The sequence below is a fragment of the Muntiacus reevesi genome, chromosome 4, assembly GCF_963930625.1.
Source record: "Muntiacus reevesi chromosome 4, mMunRee1.1, whole genome shotgun sequence".
Classification (NCBI taxonomy): domain Eukaryota; kingdom Metazoa; phylum Chordata; class Mammalia; order Artiodactyla; family Cervidae; genus Muntiacus; species Muntiacus reevesi.
In genome coordinates, this window is record NC_089252.1 from 20,586,401 (window position 1) to 20,607,698 (window position 21,298).

General features: G+C 39.5%; 1 protein-coding gene across 5 annotated transcripts in view; it reads right to left on the reverse strand.

Annotated features, from left to right (window-relative positions):
• Positions 1-21,298, reverse strand: part of GALNT1 (polypeptide N-acetylgalactosaminyltransferase 1) — a 115,897-nt gene that overhangs the window by 57,636 nt on the left and 36,963 nt on the right. For 2 of the 5 annotated variants that reach the window (XM_065932359.1, XM_065932360.1), the window contains 2 exons: positions 16,638-16,695; positions 6,899-7,140 (listed from right to left, as the gene is read on the reverse strand). In XM_065932359.1, the coding sequence (XP_065788431.1) occupies positions 6,899-7,037 (139 nt within the window). In that variant the 5' untranslated portion in view covers positions 7,038-7,140; positions 16,638-16,695. Of the gene's footprint in view, positions 1-6,898; positions 7,141-12,972; positions 13,068-16,637; positions 16,696-21,298 lie in introns of all 5 variants that reach the window. The other 3 variants (XM_065932362.1, XM_065932361.1, XM_065932363.1) reach the window with 3 other exon arrangements.

Consider the following 21,298-nt stretch of genomic DNA (forward strand, 5'->3'; position numbering starts at 1 on the left):
ACCTGAGCCCTATTTTAGTATAAGATGATGCTTTAAAGAAAAGTTAAAATGGAAACATTCTCACACTGCTCAGTTTTTAAATTTTTAATTGAGTATTATATTCAGTTATACAGAACACCATCTATAACATATTTTTGCCTGAGGCAAGGTGAGATGGAGTAGATTCTGAATGTAATCAAGTCCCTGGACCCACTTATCAATTCACAGGAAACACTACTGGTGACGGAGGACATGATTTAAAAAAAAAAAAAGAAAACATTAACAGAATGCAAACCCTGACTGTGGAAAACTGGAGAAAAGAAAACAGTTTCTTCTTCTTCAACAACAACCACAAAGCAGGGTGGGGAGGACAAAAAGAAAGAGGTACCATGTGTCTATGCCACAAGACTAGCTTTGCACTGACAGCTGCTGAAGACATGATGGGTATGTGGAAGTTGCCCAGTCATGTCTGACTCTTTGCGACCCCATGGGTGATACGGTCCATGGAAGTCTCCAGGCCAGAGTACTGGAGTGGGTAGCCTTCCCCTTCTCCAAATGATGGGTATATGGGGGATCAATTTTCTGTTTTCTCTAATTTTGTTTATGTTTCAAATTTTCCATGAGGATTGGGGGAGTATGAAGGAGCACTCAAGAAATTACAGTAAGAACTAGTACGACTAGTAAGTATAAACTTCATTGTTTATAGCCTAAGAGACTGTATAACCAGAAAACTAAAATCCTGCCCCATCATAGTGAACTCCAGCCTGGAAGTCTTAAAGAATTGGGCAAAACTGTACAACATACAAAATCTTCCTGGCTACAATACTTTACAAATTTGATCAGCTGGTACTTATTAATAACCTGAATATCTAGTGTAATACCCACATTACATACTTTAACCTACTGATACATGTGAGTTTTCAGAGCCACGTTTAAAATGACCATAAATCAAAAGTCTTGTGACTACTGCTTACAGAACCCACCACAATACCTGAATTTAGAAATTATAATATCCCAAAGGATTAAAGAGGGACCAGTAAACTAATTTTCTTTGGCAAAGATGCCAGGATAAAATGCAACTAGTTAATGAATACTTTTATTGCTGCTGCTGCTGCTGCTAAGTCACTTCAGTCGTGTCCGTGCGACTCCGTGCGACCCCGTAGACCAGCATACTTGCAAAAAGCAGCTAACGAAAAAGATAGTAAGTATTAACTTTCCTTGTTTTCTACTTACCTGTCTTTCATGTAAATTTAAAAAGAGATCAGAGAAACTTGTTTGAAAGCAATGGAAATGGGTTTGGATATTATCATTTTCCTGAACTGAAAAAATACTTTCTTTGGCATAAAATTTCATTTCTAAGAATCAAATCAGCTTTGACAAGGGGGTAACTAAGGGGGTAACTAAGTCTTGTTCTGAAGTATTATGTGAAAACACAATACTAACATTTTATTGTATACTTTAGCTAAACTTCATCTACATGACAAAGTAGAGAAGTTTCATTTCTTAGAAAATTTAATTATCAAAAAAACTACAAGTTCACTCTGACTGCTGCCAAATGAGATTTACATATACAAACCACATGACATACCTTAGCTTTAACACATCTTACAAATTTCTACAATTTGTATTTTCTCATGGAAGTAGAATAAACCCTGGTGGCTCAGTCATAAAGAATCTGTCTGCAGTGCAGGAGACCCAGATAAGACCCGTGGGTCAGGAAGATCCCCTGGAGAAGGGAATGGCTGCCCACTCCAGTATTCTTACCTGGAGAATTCCAAGGACAGAGGAGTCTGGTGGGCTACAGTTCATGGGGTCACAAAAAGTCTGACATGACTGACTGACTAACACTTTCACTTTTTCAAAGTTAGATGATTTCCATTTGGGAAGATAAAAAGCTAAAAGCATTTCTCCCAAGCAATTTTCTTAGGCGATTATAATTTTTCTTGTTTTTAGGCACTATATTTCACTTACTCCAAAATATTTTTCCTATATTTTAATATCTCTGAAATTGGGACTTGGCTTACAATGATAATTGAAATGTTTCTGCTTTCTTAGTGTTATATAAAATAATAAGTGTTATATAAACAAAGCAAATTACCTAATTTTTTAACATCAAAATATTATTGCATATAACAAAATTCACTGATAACTCTCTGCTACCTCAATACCTGTTTTAACCCTTATTCCAATTTTATATTCATTTGTAATGTGTACAAATAAAACTCTAAATACACTAAAAGTCTGTTAATAGTTTCTGAAAGCCTTTACTAACAATATTTTTAAGTTTTTAATTATCTAAAGTTTCTTCTATAAAATATGTTCTCAAAGTCTTCCTAATGTTTGACAACTGAAGTAATTCTAGCATAAGCATGTAAAAACTTTGAATAATATTTTAGTAATCTGAAAATCATGTACCGAGCTGGCACAAAGGATTAACTCCTACTTGAAAGTGTATCTGTAAAAATACTGAATGTTCTATGCAACATCCAAATCCATAAACTGAATGAGTTAATTCCAACAAGGCAGAGGAATTGCAAAAATACTCGTAAGACATAACTTGTACTAATTTTATTTTTCCAAGGGCAATTTTATCTAATTCTCTAGCAAAAGAAGAATTTTCCTATTCTCAGAGAGTCTGGTGTATAAAATACAAGTAAATATAAAACCATGAGAGAGAACTGCTCAAGAATATAAAACAAAACAGAATAAAATCAACCCTGTGTAATCACCAGACAGGCCTGCTGGTACCTGATGTAGGTGAGTAGCAAGTACATATAAGACCCTAGGATAATCTGATGAGCATTATCATGGGGATAATGAATCCATTCTGCTTAACTGCACACAACAGTATAAAGAACAGAATTTGGTAAATTTCACCAAATTGGAGCTGTAAAGCTATTCAAAGCAGTTCAGAAAGGAGGTCCTTACAATACTGAGACAACTGCTCTAGAGTGTCATATCTGCTTGTTGTTAATTTGGTTTTTCAAACGCCTCAGAGAATGAAGATCCTGGAGACATTATGTGTTCTAACAGAAGAGACTTATATTCTTCCAGGTCACTGACTGTAGCTGCTAATCCCACTAAGAAGGTCTACATCCTTGATGCCATTGCCTGTCAACCCTCTCCCAACTACTTTAGTGAAAGATCTCTTCATAAGCACAATTTCTCAGCAGCCGTATATTGAGAGCAGTAACCTTAGGGTTCCTACACTACTTGGGACCTCCTAGTGCCCACTGCACTGAAATGTCCCGTCAGAGCAGATTTTTCAAACTGTTCTTGCTTGGCAGCCATTGTCCCCCTTCCCTTAGTCATTTCCTCACTACTTCCCTTCAATCCCTTGAAACACAGTTTGAAAAATCGATGCTCTAGGGCCCCATCTGGAATCACTGGCCTCTCATTAAGTCTCTCCCTTCAGCTATTAACTCATCTCCTGGCATCGTACTGCTCAGCCTTCTCTCATCCTGCCGCTGCTGACCTCTTTCTCAGTCATCCACACCATCTTGCTATTTCCACATAGTAAATATCAAGTTTCCTCAACACAGAGGTCCCATCCACCAGACTGAAACCCGACTCTCACAAGGCCCACTAAGCTGACAACCCTCACCCACCTTCATTCTCCTTTTTTCAGGAGGTGCTGTTGTCTCTCATGGCTCCACACTGCACTCTCAGACCATATCTCCTTTACTCTGTACTTCTGTACTTTGCATTAAAGCTACTCCTTTTCTCTGATGCTCATGTCACTAATGGTTTTCAGAAGCGTACTAAACTTAGAATACTCTTCAAGGACAAATCTTTCTTATGGTTTTGATACCCCACTGTCTTCTCTGCTGAGAATTTGTTCTTTCAAGTATTACTTCATTCTTTTATATTTTCAACCTCTTCAGAATACATAAAAAATATGTCTGTACACAGAAAACCAACTTTTGCTCCATTCCTTTCTTCTAACTATTGTAGTCTGTGTGGCAAAGCTTCCTAAAAGGATAAGCTACATACCAGTAAATATCAAGTCCACTGGTACTGAAATGGCACTTTTTAGGGTAACGAGAAATCCCATTAGGAAACGTATCACAACCACTTTTTCATCTCAGGTGAAATCCCTGAACGAACATCCGTCACTCCTGGATTTCCATGACCCCACTTCCTCTGGCTTTTCTGCTGCATCGGACTTCCAGAAGCCTTCTTTCCCCTTGCTGACCCTCCCTGATCCTCTCCAACTCTGCCTGTCTCTCCCGCACTCTCTGGAGCCCACAGCACCGCCCCCATGCTCCACCCCAGCCACTCACTGCTGCAGAACGCGGCCCCCGGTCCCCAGCACTCTCCACATGAAATGTTCCAAACACAACTCGTCCTTCTGCCTTCCCACTGGAGCCACTCTGCCTCTGAGGCCCCTCCTCGTATCAATTTACCCAAAGATGGAGACCTGAGAGTCATGGGAGACGTTTCATTTGCCCTATTACCTACATTCAGTGACTCTCCCTGCTGTGTAAAGCCCACTATCTACAAACTTCCGATATATTTTATTGTGGGCCCCAAGAACGTCTCCAAACTTTCCCAGCAGTCTCACAACCAGTCTCAGATGTCTCATTCTCTCTCAGTACACCAGCCAAGTGGCCACTCTGTTCTGAAAGTCAGGATTCCATCAGGCTACTTGTTCCCTTCTTTAAAATACTTCGATGGCATGCCTTGCCTGCAGAATGAAGTGCAAAACCCTCGGCATGTTATAAAATGCCCTCTGCGATGTGGTCTTTGCTGACCTCCCAGCTTCATCTGTGCTCTCTCCTCACGCTTTCCTATCCATCAACTCTGTTCGCTCATGTGCTTATCTTATGCATGCTTTTCTCCTTTGCTTGGGATGTATTCTTCCCTTCACCCATCAAACCTAATAAACACCCATGCACCCTGATCTTTAGCCTGAGTGTTACTTCCCTGCAGCACCTTCTCAGAGGCCTCACGGTGTTCCTTCCTCCCACACATCTCTAGTGTGCTATCTAGCATATCACTGAAAGTTGCTCAGCCGTGTCTGACTCGTTTGCAGTTCCAGGGACTATACAGTCCATGGGATTCTCCAGGCCAGAATACTGGAGTGGGTAGCCTTTCCCTCCTCCAGGGGATCTTCCCAACCCACGGATTGAATTGGGGTCTTCTGCACTGCAGGTGGATTCTTTACCAGCTGAGCCTCTAGGGAAGACCAAGAATACTGGAGTGGGCAGCCTATCCCTTCTCCAGTGGCTCTTCCTGACCCAGGAATCAAACTGGGGTCTTCTGCACTGCAGGTGGATTCGTTACCAAATGAGCTGTCAGGGAAGCTATCATATCACTATTTGTCTATTATTCTTCCTCTCCTATTGGATTGGGAGTTCCCCAAAGGGAGAAACTATTTTGTACTGTTGAAATGTGTATCACTGGCACGTAGCTCACTGCCCAGCACATAGCAGTTTACAAAACATTCAAAACATTACAAATCACTGGTGAAGACCAAGTGTGTCTTCACCCACTACAGAGGTCCCAGTCTGTCTTATGATTGTGCCTTTTTGCATTTACGACAGAACACCATGAGTTCCCACTATAAACGGCAATTGCTTAGGGTGGAGTGAGGGGAAAGTTAATCCGTTCCATTTGGAAATATCCTAGTTTTTTTAATGGTGAATAGCAATACCCGCCCTCTGATTTAAATGTCAACAGAGTTACAGCTCTAACACCAGTTAAAAAGGCAGGGTCCTGTCACACAACAAACTTACTAAGCAGCAGGGCCTTAAAGGAAACCAGGAAAGTCAACAGATACGCTGACCTTGTATAAAAGTATATCTTATTAAAAATTATGGGGAAGATAAATATTAAAAGTTAGGGGTTAGCCCAGGTATTACTAAAGTTCAGTATTAGCAACTGAGACTAATTTTAGGCAAATTTCCCATAAATAAACAGAACTGGTTACATAATGGGGAAGATAAAAATTTAAAAGTTAGGGGTTAGCCTAGGTATTACTAAAGTTCAGGGTTAGCAACTGAGACTAATTTTAGGCAAATTTCCCATAAAATAAACAGAACTGGTTACATAATCCCATCTATAAAAATTATAGTACGTAGGCAAGTAACTTTTAGATTATAAATTTTAAAGGACCAGGTACCTTCATTATAAAAGTGTAAGATACTTAAATATGACTGTATATTCAAATAAAACATTTACATATAATTCCTAAAAATAGAATTATTGTTTAGCCAGATATTCTATAACTAACCAGACACAGTGCACGGCCCAGAATAGCTAAATTACTGACTCACAATGCAGAGCCATTTTCATTTTGTTTAAAAATAATAAAAGGAGGCATTTGTTTTTGGTTTAAACACAGAGTCTAAAACGGAATTTTTCAGGTGTCTCCTTCCTTTTCCACGCCAGAGCCTGCAGTGTTCTCAATGCAGCACTGATTTTATAGTCTGATCTTTTCATAAGCTCTCCCTAAAAGTGCTAACTGGAGCTATCGACAGCATTAACAAAATGAACTCACCAGACCACATCTACCTAAAATAACTTCTTCCCTTAGGACTGAGATAGGAGGGCCAGAGAATTCTCTCTCATGCCTGATAATGCAATTTTAACGCTCTGCTCAGCATTATGACATTAGACTAATCTCTGCAGGTTTGGTAGTCCCAGCCATGCGATTTCCTACATTATTTGGTAATATGACTTCCAGAAAATTAACTACTTTTAACACTGAACACATGAATTTAGCAATTCTATACATGACACTTTAATACTGTTATTAGAACCCACCAGAGAACTGATAGAAATATGATCATACATAGAAAGTCAGGGATTACTATTAATCTAAAGAAATGTTAAAACTCTATAGTTCCCAAATTAGATACTACAAACAAGTAACATATGTATCAAAACAGGCCCATTATTATAAAATGTCACTCACCATCCCCAGCAGGAAGTCCTCTCTCTTTTTTTTCATCACATTTGTTGCATTCACTGAAGTAAAGCAGCAGGAACATATCCAAGAGTACCCAAATCAAGGAGGTGGCTAGGACCACCTTGCAGTATGCAAATTTTCTCATGGCACTTTAAGTCAAATGCAAAATTTTAAAATATATATATATAAATATACAAAGATCATGAAAATTATTCCAATCCAGTTTCATCAGAAATCACTTTCATAACCTACAGACAGAAAAAGAAAAAAGATTAACTAAAAAATTCAGAACCTAAAGCACAATCGAAAGATTAACTTAATATCCATATGAAATTTTACTATGAAGAATAAGTTTTAAATCAGACTTCAAAAAATACTTGCAAAATATATAAAAATTGATAGTATCAAAAACATGCAAAGAACTCCTACAAATCAATATACACAATAAAATAGAAAAATGGGTAAATGACACAAACAAGCACTTTGCAGAAAGGAAACCGGAAGAGCCAATAAACAAGTGAAAATGGGCTTGATTCACTACAATTAGGAAAATACAAATTAAAACAGTGAGCCACTATCTCATATCCATTAAACACGTGGGGCTTAACTGCTTTCTATTCAACTGCTATATTAAACGCTGAAGTAAAAGCTAAGCCATTAACTGCTACAGGGGTTTAAGAAATCAGTAATTCCCAGTCCATTTCAAACACTCCCATTGAGTTCCCATGGTCCAAGAATTTATATGAGCGCTCCTGGTAGCTGTACTACAGCAGTTTAACTGGAGTGATTCTTATCCCTCTGTCCCACTGAATCCCATTCTAAAATGCTAGTCACCAGCTATTCAGAAACAAACTCATGCAAAGCACAGAAGAAAAGGGCATCGAGAGATCTGAGGCCTGGACTTGGCTCTGACATTAACTGCATAGACTTCCCCGAAGTTTTGTTTCTATGTGCCCCACCCCCACCCCAATCTATTACAACATCTTGAGAAAATGACTGGAGAAATGGTCACCAAATCTGGGATGGCTAGACTGGAAACACTCCTGGCACGCTGGCACTCGTCTGGGGACACACTGGAGCAGTCCCAGGGACCTCAGATGAGGAGTCATCGCATGGAACCGTGGGCACCAAGGCTCAAAGGCACGTGTCAGTGCTGCCCGGGAGACGGAAGAACCAGCTGCACTTGGGTGGATGGAGGAAACACCCGGCACAGGTGCTCCCCACTGAAAGCCAATGCGCAGATGCTCTGAAGGGCTGGGATGCTACCAGGGGGGCCCAGGAACTTCTTACAAGGGCACTTTATGCAGCATGAACCCGGGGCAGGCCAGAGGGTTTATCTATGAAAAAGATAACAGTTCTTTCCTACCTCACGAAGGGGCTAGCCAGCAACCTGAAAAGCACCCCCAAAATACTAACTGACACTTGTAACTGTGAAGTATGATTTCTGCTCACCTCTCTGGGGACTATGATTTCTTGTCTATCGGTCTCCTTCCATCAAACCAAAATTCCCCACTTGCACCCTGAGAACAGGGGTGCCCTGTTGGATTCTTGCCTCAAGTCCCTCACACGTGGTGAGCAACCACTACTAACTCTAGTGACTGGGGTGAGGGCAAGGCCAAAAGGATTACAATGCACAGTGTCAAGGAACAACAGATCTCTCCAGAGAAACCGATAAACCATGTATCTCAAGCCACTTCACGTGCAAGGCTATCTCTCTTGGTCACTGGCAAAGCAAGCAGTCTAACTGCTGGTGCGATATCCAGGACGCAAATGTGGCTCTGTGTTCTCTAAAGCCTGCTGATTGTTATTTCTTTCAAAGCTTACAGCCCAGAACACTTAAATGTAAGTCTTTATAACTCTGTACCCATCCCTGTTTAATTTTTCCAAGGCAGCACAATTAGATTCTAAAATTGAAGATGAAACACAGTGGGTGTGTGTGTATTTGGTAGGAGAGTGGTACAGAGAAAGCAGGAGGTGCAGGGAGAAAGGAGAATAAAAAAGAGGCAAAACTGAAACCGGCCAGAGATTCCTCAGATACTAACAATAAAATGCACAAATCATTAAAAAAAAAAAAAAAAGACTGGAAGTTGGACTTAATAAAATCTGCTCTTCAAAAGACAGTTAAATAAAAAACAAGTCACATATGGGGAGAAAATATTTACAAATGATTCATCTGATAAATTACTTGTACCCAGACCACATAAAAAACTCTCCAAATACAGTTTTAAAACCCTAATCCAAAACAATGGGCGAAAGGTTTGAACTGTCACTTCACTGGAACAGCAATTCAGGTGATAAATGAGTACAAGAAAAGATTTTCAACATTGTTAGCTATTGTGTGTGTGCACTCAGTCAGATCTGACTCTGCAATCCAGGGACTGTGGCCTACCAGGCTCCTCTGTCCATGGCATTCTCCAGGCAAAAATACTGGAGCGGGTTACCATTTCCTTCTCCAGGAGATCTTCCTGAACCAAGGATCAAACCCATGTCTCCTGTGTCTCCTGCACTGGCAGATGGATTCTTTACCGCTAATGCCACCTACTTAGGGAACTGCAAATTAAAAACACAATGAAACACCACTATGCACCAATATAAACAGCTAAAGGAAAAAAGAAAACTACCAAATGCTCGCAAGAACTGCTGTAACTGGACCACTAACACACTGCCAGTGGAATGCAAAATGGTACAGTCTCCCCAGAAAACAAGCGTTTTTCTCCCATAAGAATCTTACTTAAGAGAAGGGATAATATACGTCCACACAAAGACTTGTACATAACCTTTCTATCAACTTAATCATAACCATCAAAATCTGGAAACAATCCACACGTCCACCACCTGGTGAATGGATAAACAAATTGTGGTACTCTAAACAGTGAAGACTTCAACCCAGAAGTCCAGCAATCAAAAAGAACTCTCGATGTACACGCAACAGCACTGATGAATCTCATAACCCTTATGCTAAGTCAAAGTGGTCAGTAACAAAAGGCTGCATTTTGTATACCATATGATGCCATTTATGAGACAGAAATCAGATCGGCTGTTGCCAGGGGCTTGGAAGAGTAGGGGACTACCCTCAAAAGACAGTGAAGAAACTTGTGATAATGGGAAACGCTCTACTCCCAGCTTGTGGTGGTGGTCATACAACTGTGTCCATTTGTCCAAACGGGTACGACTACACTTAAAAGGGTGAATTTTACTGTATATAATAAATTGAACCTCAATAACCTTAAAACAGGTAAATATAGAAGAGGTGAGGCCCCTTCAAAGAAACAATTTAAATTTTAGGAGGATAACTGTTGTATATTTCTTTAAGTACCTTAAACACTATTACCAAAGGGTTAAGTACCCTCCCAGTCATTCAGAATAAATCAGCGGCATGTCATGTCTTTTTTAAGTAATCGTATTATACCTACATAGTCTCAGAACTTTTGGAATGAGTTCTGGGTACATGGTTATAGTTTTACAGAACCAAATAAATTTTTTCATACTATTTATTTATTTTTATTTTTGCCTGCGCTAGGCCTTCATCGCTTTTTGCAGGCTTTCTCCAGCTAGGGTGAGCGGGGGCTACTCTGCGGCGCCCGGGCTTCTCCCTGCAGGGATCTTTCTTGCTGAGGGGCGTGGGCTCACTAGTTGCAGTGCACGGGCTGAGCTGCTCCAAGGCTTGTGGGATCTTCCTGGACCAGGGATCAACCCTGTGTTCCCTGCACTGACAGGCAGATTCTTATCCACTACGCCACCAGGGAAGTCCAGGTATATCATGTTTTGAAGCAAGTGTAACATCTATTTTGACTCAAATATTTTAATGTCTTAAATGTCCCTACAGGAGGAAAAGACTGAAATGTTCAAGACCATAAAGGGGTAGCATGAGAGATCTCTGTGGTAATGCTGCTGAAATTTTTTTTAAATTAAACTAATACGCTCAATAGACATTCTAACCTCTCTTTCCACCACAACCACCAAGTATACTATCTTAGACAACAAATGCCTTAATGATCACTTCAAAAAAGGCCTGATATCCACAAAGCTGTGTCAGAATGCCACATACTGTTTTACACGTTGAAGGTGAAGGTGAAGTTGCTCAGTCGTGTCAGACTCTTTGCAACCCCAGGGACTGTAGCCCACCAGGCTCCTCTGTCCATGGGATTTTCCAGGCAAGAATACTGGAGTGGGGTGCCATTTCCTTCTCCAGGAGATCTTCCCGACCCAGGGATTGAACCCGGTCTCCCGCATTGTAGGCAGGCACTTTACCATCTGAGCCATCAGGGAAGTCTTAAAAGAAGACTTTAAAGACTCTTTAAAGAAGAGGCAGAAAATAGACACAGGCTGAGGTGGCTTCCTGGCTCATGATTCTGACTCTTGCTCTGCCCACCCTACCCCAAGGACTTCTGGTAACAGACCTAGTCCCATGGGCACAGGACAGCCGAATGACCTGCCAGGCCAACCACAAGCCCTCAGCCCTTCACCTCCCGACTCACAGAGCTGGAAGCCGGTGCTAACCTAGTGCTACAGTCAGCTACACTGCCCATCATGGAGAGAAAGCCGACCTGCAGCCAAACAGAGGCATGCAGGATGAGAGGAGGAGGGTTCCGTAGTGACTGAGTCCCTGTCTCTTCTTTGGCTTTCGTGACCACTCAGGAATCCTACTAATAATCCCCTTTTCCGCTTATGAGAGTTTGAACGGAGTTCCTGACATACACCTGGGATGTGGAAGTGGGGGGAGCGGAGCAGAGACAGAGGAAACCTAAAGTCAAACAGGCTCTGGTCCACTTCTGAAGTTCCTCTCTACTAGTCAGAACAATTATACATTATGAGGCACACTATGCTACTTGAAAGGACACTGAATTGCTTATAAATGGAAAAATCTGAGGCTTGCTTTTCTTCTAACACTACATTCCTCAAGCCCATTCATGCTGCATGTAGTTGTAGTCACTTCCTTTTCACCACTGTGTAATATTCAACTGGCTTATAGTAATGTAATCATACACTAGGGGGCTGATCATAGTTTATCCCTTTCATGCTTAATAGGCATGGGGTTATTTCTAGGCTTAAGCATGTTTCCTGGTACACATGTGCCAGGGGTCAGCAAACTTCTGTAAACGGACAGACAGTAAACATTTTAGGCTTTGCGGGACATAAGATCTCTGTGGCAACCACCTGAATCTGGGGTTGTACCACAAAAGCAGCCGTGATATGTAACCAAGTAAATGTGACAGTATTCCAATAAAATGAAGCTTATTTATGGACATTAAATTTGAATCTCATGTAATTTTTAAATTATAAATTATGAAATTATTTCTTAACCAATTAAAGATGTTAAAAATCTCTCTTAATTCATGAGTTGTCACAACACTGATCTAGAGTACATACCTAGGGATATTAGCTCATAAGACTACACATATTTTCAATATGACAACATATGGCAAACTTACTTTCCCAGATTTCTAAAGCAAAATGAGAGCTCTGGATGTGTTATGTCCTTGGCAACACTTACTGATGTCAAACTATTTAATTTTTTGACAATCTGGTAAGTGTGTAATTTAATTTGAGTTTCCCCACCATCTCTGACATTTCTATTTCCTCTTCCTAATGTACCCACTGAAGTTTATTCTATTGGGTGAAGCTGTTTTGCTTTTTTCCTATTAGTTTGTAAAGATCTTTATACAGTCTGGATTCTAATCCATGTCGGTTACATGTACTACAAGTATCTTTTCCCAGTTTATAGCTTATCTTCTTAATAAGAGGTGTCTTTTGCAGTTCATATTTTCTATGTCTTAAGAAGTTTTTCTCTACCTAGAGATCATTAAAAATATTTTAATGTCTACAAGTTTTAAAGTTTTACCTTTCCAGTGTAAGTACTGATTCAATAGTATTTTCTTCCATATGGATAACCAATTGTCTCCGTACTGTTTATGGAAAGTTTAATCTTGCCCTAAAAGTGTGCAATGTCAACTTTGTCATAAGTCATGTTTCTGAGGTTCTACATTCTGTTCCACTGGTCTGCTTATTCCTACACCACACAGCATCGTAACTATAGCTTTACAACAATTCTTGGTACCCAGTAAAGCAAATATTCTCACCTTTTACTAGTTGAGGAGTGCCTTGGCTACTTCTGACCCACTGGCCTTCCTTAGCTATGCTGACCATTTAATTACTTAAAATGACATTCCATCTACTGCAAAAGAAATCCAGTAGTTAAAAATGCTTATATGTCTATGGCGGAACACTTTTACTGTTCTGAGAAAATAAACCAATTAAAAATTCACAGAAGTCATAAAAAAAGTTGGTGATGAGAAGTGGAATTAAATTCAAGAAGTCAAAAGAAAAGTTCTAAAAATGTTCTTCAAAATGACATTATTAAAATAAATGTATAGTATCTCTACTACATTGTTATTCCTTTAAAAAAAAAAAACAAAAAAGAAGTATTTTAGAGTCCCAATCATTTCATGCTGCCTGGATATTTACTGAGTCTTGGCCAACTGTGTTCTTGATACCGGGTCAGACACTGTAGATGCTAGGAGCATGAAGGCAACGATCCACACCATGGAAACTGTTATCACACTATTAAATACCAGGGCAAGAGACATGCCATTCACATTACAAAAGAGAAACACCAGCTCAGGAAACCTGGCAGGAAAAAGACATGCAGATAGGGAAGTTTCTAAACAGGTTTTATCAGACAGTGTAAGATACTAAACTTTGCTGCAACAAGGTTTTCTTTAAATTTTTTCTACAGATGTTTTGTTTCTCTCTCTCCTTTAGCTAAAATCCTTTAAGGGCTTCCCGACGTCCTGCTATTTTGTTCTGAAGAACACCATTTGTAGGACTCATACCTCAGAGTTCTCACTAAAGAAATTCCATGATCAAATAAGTTAGGGAAATGCTACTTCCTCAATTTGCTCTGAGAGATTCATTCTGTATATTACTGCACCAAAGGTTCTATGAAGTCCTGCATTGAGGGAAGCTGTTAACTCAGAACTTCTCAGATTCAAGCATGGAATCTTCCCCAACTACTTTGTCTTCCTTCTTTGCACAACACAAAGCAGTTTTCAAACAGCAATAGATAAACTAGTGAAGACTGGCTTTAAATCCTGGAACCAGGAAACTTTTAAGCTATGAGTTATTTTCTTTCTGCAAAACTATTTCTGTTAAGCTGCAAACTGAGTAAAAAAAAGAAATCCACCCCCCCCCCCCCAAAAAGAAAAGAAACCCCACTGTGTTTAAAAGCCTCTCATGATGCTGACTTTCTTAGAGAGAAGGTCAATGTGTAATTTTGTAATATTTTAATTAATTTAATAAAATTAATTTTGTTAATTTTGTGATATTTTAACATAACATATACCTGTATATAGTACAAATGAAAAGTGAAAGTGTTAGTCACTCAGTCGTGTCTGACTCTTTGCAACCCCATGGCCTGTAGTCCACCAGGCTCCTCAGTCCATGGAATTCTCCAGGCAAGAATACTAGAGTGAGTTGCCATTTCCTTCTCTAGGGGATGTTCCTAACCCAGGGTTCAAACCTAGGTCTCCTGCATTGCAGGCAGATTCTTTACTGTCTAAGCCACCAGGGTTTGTGGACAAAATGAGAAATCCAAAAGTCACCATTATATACAAATCCCTAAAAGAAAAGAATCTAGAAGCTTCCCTTTAGGTAAGTGAAATTTGCCAACTATTTCTACTATCATTTATTTTTTTTCAAGTGTGGAGTATCATATTCTACAGAATATACCAACATTAAATTTTGCATTCAGCAAACGTAACATTATTTCATGTGGAAGTCTGTGAGGAAAGAGTTAACACAGCAGGTGTGTTCTACCCTGTCCGTGCTAAGCCCAGGGGGATGCCTAGGGCCATGGCAATGACCCCTGACCAAATGCTGAGAACGAAACTCCTGGAATGTTCACGGTTATTTGTTAAGGATATTAGAGGTGGTGAGTCAGGATGTACCAGGCTGTCAGCATTGTTTAAAGAAATCATCAAGATTTATGACGTGCACCTGGTATCTGGTCTGGGCCCAAGTCTCAGTTGCCAAAGCTGGCCACATCGCAGGAATACGCCTACGTGACCAGTTGGCTACCAACAGGAACTGTAGGCTATAACACTCATGTGCTTCCCTGACCAGAGACGTCTTGTACATGTCTCTATCATTCACAGCTGGAGGGGAACTTGTGTTCCTGTGATCCTTACAGAGGGAAGACTCAGAAGTCCACCCCTGATCTCTCCAACATTCACCTGTTTATCTTTTTTTTCTGCTGTTCTTGCACTGTATCTTTGGCTGTAATAAAAATGCAGCTGTGAGTACAACACTATGTTGAGTTGTGGCAGTCTTTCCAGCAAATCAAACTAACCGGCAGTCACAGGGCCCCCAAAACCAACACCATAACACCTACTTCTCGCATTCCTTTTCAGAAGCTGCATAATCATAAGGACGATATCCCTGAATGAATAAATCAGCGTACAGCATAAAAGCTAAGACATAGGCCTGAAATTACTGTCTTTAGAAAGGTCTGGTTGGTAATGTTAGCCCTTGGCTAGTGTTTGGGAACTTGAGTGATAGACAGTTTCCTATGCTGATATAAATCTTACTTTAAATGATAAGCAGGCCTCACGGTACTAAAACTGCCTGTACAACAATAGGATTTATGCAAAACATCTCTTTTCCTTCTGGGAGCCTGAAATTCTGGTACATGCTAGGCAGAAGGTGCCTCCATTACCAGGTCTGATAAAAACACTGGCACTGAGTCTAATGAGTTTTCCTGGTTGACAACTCTTCACACGTGTTGTCAAAATTCACTGCTGAAGGAATTAAGCTTACCTGGATGAATTAAGCTTATTCCACAGGGAGCGGACTCTAGGAAGACAGTAACTGCTTCCCTCCAGATTTCACTTCTTCCCTTTGCTAACACTGCTTTGTATCTTTTTGCTGTTAATAAATCTTAGTTATCATTCAGAGATCATATGCTGAATGCTATGAATTCTCCTAGGCAATCACTAAACCTGGGGATGGTCTTGGGAAAAGCCAACACAATCAGCATTTTAAAACAGAAGCGATGGTGTATTAGGCCAAATGCTGAAATTCACATTTCAATTCCAGAACATATTAATATCAGTAATGTGCTCCTAGCAATTGTACTTTATTTGCATAAACTTGGGCCTCCTTATTCCTTGAATGAGAAAAACATACCCACGTCACAGTCCCTGAATTAAATGCAGTAATGCACAACACACTCACAGTAAACACTTAGTAAATATTAAATAGTAATTCTAAAGGCTCTTTTGTAGATGAAACAAAAAAATTAGGAATATTTTATATCTGTACTGATGCAACTGGAGTCCTGCAAAGAGAAGCTCAGAGACAAACTTGAAACCTCCATCTTCCTAACACTGGCGCCATGAGTGCCTTCCAGTCCACATGTCAGGATTACTGGTTGAACACAAGCAGGTTAAACCCTATATAATAAGTTATCTTTCTATTTCTAAACCTGATCTTCATTTAGTCTTCACATTGCTTTCATGAATGAGAAGTGAATGTGCTAATTAATTAGTACCACAGGTGGTTATGCTTGATGGTTATATTTCTCAAATTACTATGCTAGGATTTTAGTACAAGTCACTCACTTTCTGGCATGTATATGAGGCATCAAGTCCAGTCAGGGTAAATATGAACCTGTGTCACTGTTAAGAGCAAATCCCAATGTAAAGAGAAGTCCAACCCTGAAGTCATTTATGCCCAGCGATCAACTTACCCCAAAGTGGCTTTTCAAATGAATTCACATCCCAAATCCACATGTCCCACATCTCCTGCTGAAAAATAAATTTCCTAAAATCAGTTTATTACAGAATAACTCTATCCTCCCCACTTTACTTCAGCCACCCTATTCCATTGAACTAAGTGCCAGCCACCACCTGAGGATGAGGACCAGGTCTTACTCAGCTACTTCCCCCATGCTGAGCACAACACCTAGCACAAAATGTGTGTTCAGTTAATGTTTACTATGTGAATAAGTGAGTCAATGAATACAGTATTTCTGAGATCCAACACCAAGCTCAGTGGAAATATTGTAAAAAGTATCTTTCCTCTTCTTGGAAATCTACAAGGATATTAACTTCCCCAGTGGGAAGGCCAAGGACTCACAGATAGTACCTGTGGCAGAAACTGTTCCATATCCCACCCCCACTCCATGTTTTTCATTGCATTAGACCTCTAACTGAATTCAAGTGATCATTCTCTGCTAGATTGCCTATTCTTGACTGGTCCCAGCCAACTGTGACTGTTCCACTCCTGTTGCCAGTGTAAATAACCACATCTCGACCAGCAGGATCTGGGGGGAAATCTGTTGGGACACATTCAGGAAAAGTTACGCTCCCTCACGGAGAAGCAGGAGGAGACACTATTCTGCCTTTGGACACTGTGTGCAGAACATGCCGAGAAGTGCTGGAGCCATCCTGGGGGCATGAGGGGGGTCAACATCAACATGCTAAGGATGACAAGGTGAGAACACAGAAAGCAAAAGGGACCCTGACTGTCTCCCGGGGCCACTAACAGACTAATCCTGAAACTGCATAGGGCTGGACTTCTTGTTACCAAAGGGATAAAGCTTTGACTGTTTAACTGGATATTCTGCAATACTACAGTCAAAAGTATGTCAATACATCACTATGCAACCTATAATTATTGACTGAGATAGGTATGTAGCCTGTCAAGAGAAAAGAGAAATGTAAACCAGTGGAGCATCCAAATTAGGGAATCTACTTTTAAAGGAGATTCCATAGAAGGAGAATTGCAATATAAATATACCTGCAAGATAGAACCTGGTGTGTTACATGCCCATTCTTAACAACCCTTAAGCCTATCAGAGAATCACATATTCCTAATTCATTCAGACTTTAATAAACAACAAGGATGCACAAGACACAACATGGAATAGTCTGATGTACATAAACATGAAAAGGGCTCAGCTTCTGCCTTCCAAGAGCTTGCAGTCCAGACAGACAGATACTATTAGTAAGTCTGTATGACACTTTAGAATTTACAACATGCTTTTCTATGTCTGCAACAGGTGCCAAGTTACAAGGAGCTACTGCGCACCAAGCAGAGAAAATGGTGAAGAACGACTGGGGAACTGGTCTGAGCTAGGAAAAGGCAAAAGGATATTTCAGGTGGACAAAACAATATGAGTTAAAATAGGGAGGCAGAAAAATCAAGGGACTTCTGGGGACAATGAACAGAAAAATGGGGAGATGCGGTTGTGTATTCAGAAAAGGGAAATCCCATTCTACTTGAGATATCAAGTAGAATGAATATAAGAAAGGGTCTTGTTAGCACATTACGATAATGTCTTCTCACGGTAAGGTGTTTGAAGAGCAACGGTCAGGGAATGTTGCCCCGTGATTTTAATTTTATCTCTTGAATTCAAATGTCAACTCATTACAACAGACCACCGTGGTTTCCGAAAATTTACATCTTTCCTCCTAACCACGAACTCAGATACAAGGAAATACACTGCCACCATCAGCAATGGAAAAACTAGAGATTCTGGGGAGGAGTTTCTGGCAAGTAACAGATCCAGGAGGAAACCTCCTCCAGCCCAGAGGCCCACTTTATCTCCTGGCCATAGAGCCCCCAAAGTCTCCAAGAGGAGTTTTGTTTCACATTTTTGCCAGAACATCCATCTAAGCCGTGAGTTCCACAATGCTGCCCTCTTCCCTTCAAATTATCTCTCTCTCACTGTATTATATATTTATAGTTCCCTTTACTACCTTCTGTGCAAGAAGTCTTCATTTTCTGTGTCTAACTTCTCAAATTCTCAACCCAATGTGGTCTGGCTTCACTTCAACGAAACTTTTTTTTTTTTAAATCAAATCACTCTAATGTTCTAACTACCAAGACAAGTCGCTTTCTTATATTTATCCTACCTGATGTCTCAGCCTCTTAAATTATTAATATCTGGGGAACAGACAAACTGTAAATAGAACCGAACTTCTGCTTGTCTTGGTTCCAGGGTCATTCCTTGCTCTCCCACTTTTCTCAACAAGCTTTGCGGTCTTCTCTGGCTTATCCCCCTCTGCCCTGGATGTGTCTGCAGGCTGACACTACACAGGTCCCTGGGGAATCCACCAGAGGTAAGGCGTTACCCACCATATGCTGATGGCTCCCACCTCTCTAACTTCTGTGACTTTCTGGGTAGAATGCAAGTTCCTCCAGCATGGGAATCAAGTTTTTCATATTTAAGCTCTAAAAATCTCATGAAATGTCTGAGGACAACAGAAACTCATGTACAAAATAACATCTCCACTCCTAAGTCATTCTTTATTTTGTCCTAATGCTTTTCTTTCCATTCTAGCACCAAACACTAATTTACAATGTAATATGTATTAATTATCTTATAAGCCTCACGAGGGCAGAGACTTTATTTTAATGCCATTACTACAGCATCTGGAATAGTACTTGGCACATGGCAGAAGAAGTTAATAATTATTTGGTTAAATGAACAAAAATACCAGAAAGCAACAGCATGTAAGAAGAAATAAAGGTACCTGAAATGAAAGCATTTTAAGGGTGCTGTGTTTAGGTTTAGGGCAGAGATATTTTATTAATTTAAGGCCTTTATGATTAATATTTTTAAAATTAAAAGATAACAACTAATTAAGTAAAAAGAGGATAATTAAAAACCAAACTGAAAAAAAGAAGAAATAATAAGACCAGTCAATTTAGAATAAAACAAGAAGGAAATTTAAAATGATTTTAAAAACCCACAAATATAGAAAGCACAAAATGGCAGAAATAAACCCCTATACATAGGTAGTTTAAATAAAGATAAAAAGCATAACTGTATTCATTAAAAGTTATCAGACTGGATTTTTTTCAACAAAAGCTATATAAGGATTCAGAGCAGTTTACAGAGCAGTTAAAAGTGAAAGCAACCTTACCAAAGATATACAGATGGCAAATAAACATATAAAGATATGCTCCATATACCAGTAAAATACAATTCAAACAACAAAATACCTCTATAGACGTACTACAATGGCTAGAGCTCAGAACACTGACAACATCAAACACTGGCAAGAACTCTCACCCAGCAGGAGCTATCACCCACCATGAAGTTTGCTGCTGCTGCTGTTTAGTTGCTAAGCCGTATCTGACTCTGCGACCTCATGGACTATAGACTTCCTGGCTCCTCTGTCCATGGGATTTTTCAGGCAAGAATACTGGAGTGGGTTGCCATTTACTTCTCCAGGGGATCTTCCTGACCCAGGAATCAAACCTCCATCTCCTGCACTGGCAGGCGGATTCTTTATCACTGTGCCACCAGGGAAGCCCTACCATGAAGTTTCCATCTGAGAAACTTATGCAGAGAAAGATATGCAGAAAAGTATACATAAAAGTAAGAACTGAAAATGTCCACAGCTGGTGGAAAAGAGAAAATTGTAAATCTGAGTTCATTTAACCCTAAGCAAAATACAAAGAAAATCACAACAAGAGCACATCATATTAAAACTGCTGAAAACTAAAGATTCAGAGAAAATCTTAAACCAACCAGAGGAAGAAAAAAAAAGACAGTATCATATACAGAGAAAAAATGGATGAATTTTCATTACATGAAACAAAGACATTTTCAGATAAGAAAAAGCCAAAACAGCTCGTCTCTCATAGACCTGTATGCAGGTCTATGAGAAATGCAGAAGGAAAATGAAACCAGACAGAAACTCAGATCTGTAAGAGAAATGAAGACTATCAGCAATGGTAAATATCAGTAAATATAAAAGCCTAGATTTTCCCCCTTAATTTCTTAAAAGAGATGGTTGATGAAAAAAAATTTCTAACTTTATATTGTACAATTTATTAACATACAGATGAAGTATAAGACAAAATTAGAGCAAAGGATAGTGGTGGGAGGAAATATAACTATATGGTTGCAAGGGACTCACCTTTTACACTTAATAATACAACCTAGCATCTGTTCATGATATTCAAAACAAAAACAAAGAAATGGAAGGAAACTAGAAAAAAGAATGAATTTTGTTAAGCTGTTAAGGTTATCTGCCCTAAATCTACAGTAAACAAAATGCTTATTGGTGAAGTGTTGGAGGCATTCCCTTTGAATGAAGTTAGAAAAGGTCAAAAATGCCTTCTATCACTTTTTCCTCTGAACATTGTACTGGAATTCCTATTCAGAACAGTAAAACAAGAAGAAATAAAGGATTTAAGAATTTTTAAAAAGATTTAAGAAAGATTTAAGAAAGATTAAGAAAGAAAAAAACAGAGCAACCACAAAGAAAATGACAGAAAATAAAAAAATAAATAAAAACAATTAAAACTAATGAGAACTTTTAGCAAGGTTGCTGGATTCAAGATAAACATACAAAATTCATCTAAGAATTCTAAGAAAATTTCTTAGAAAGA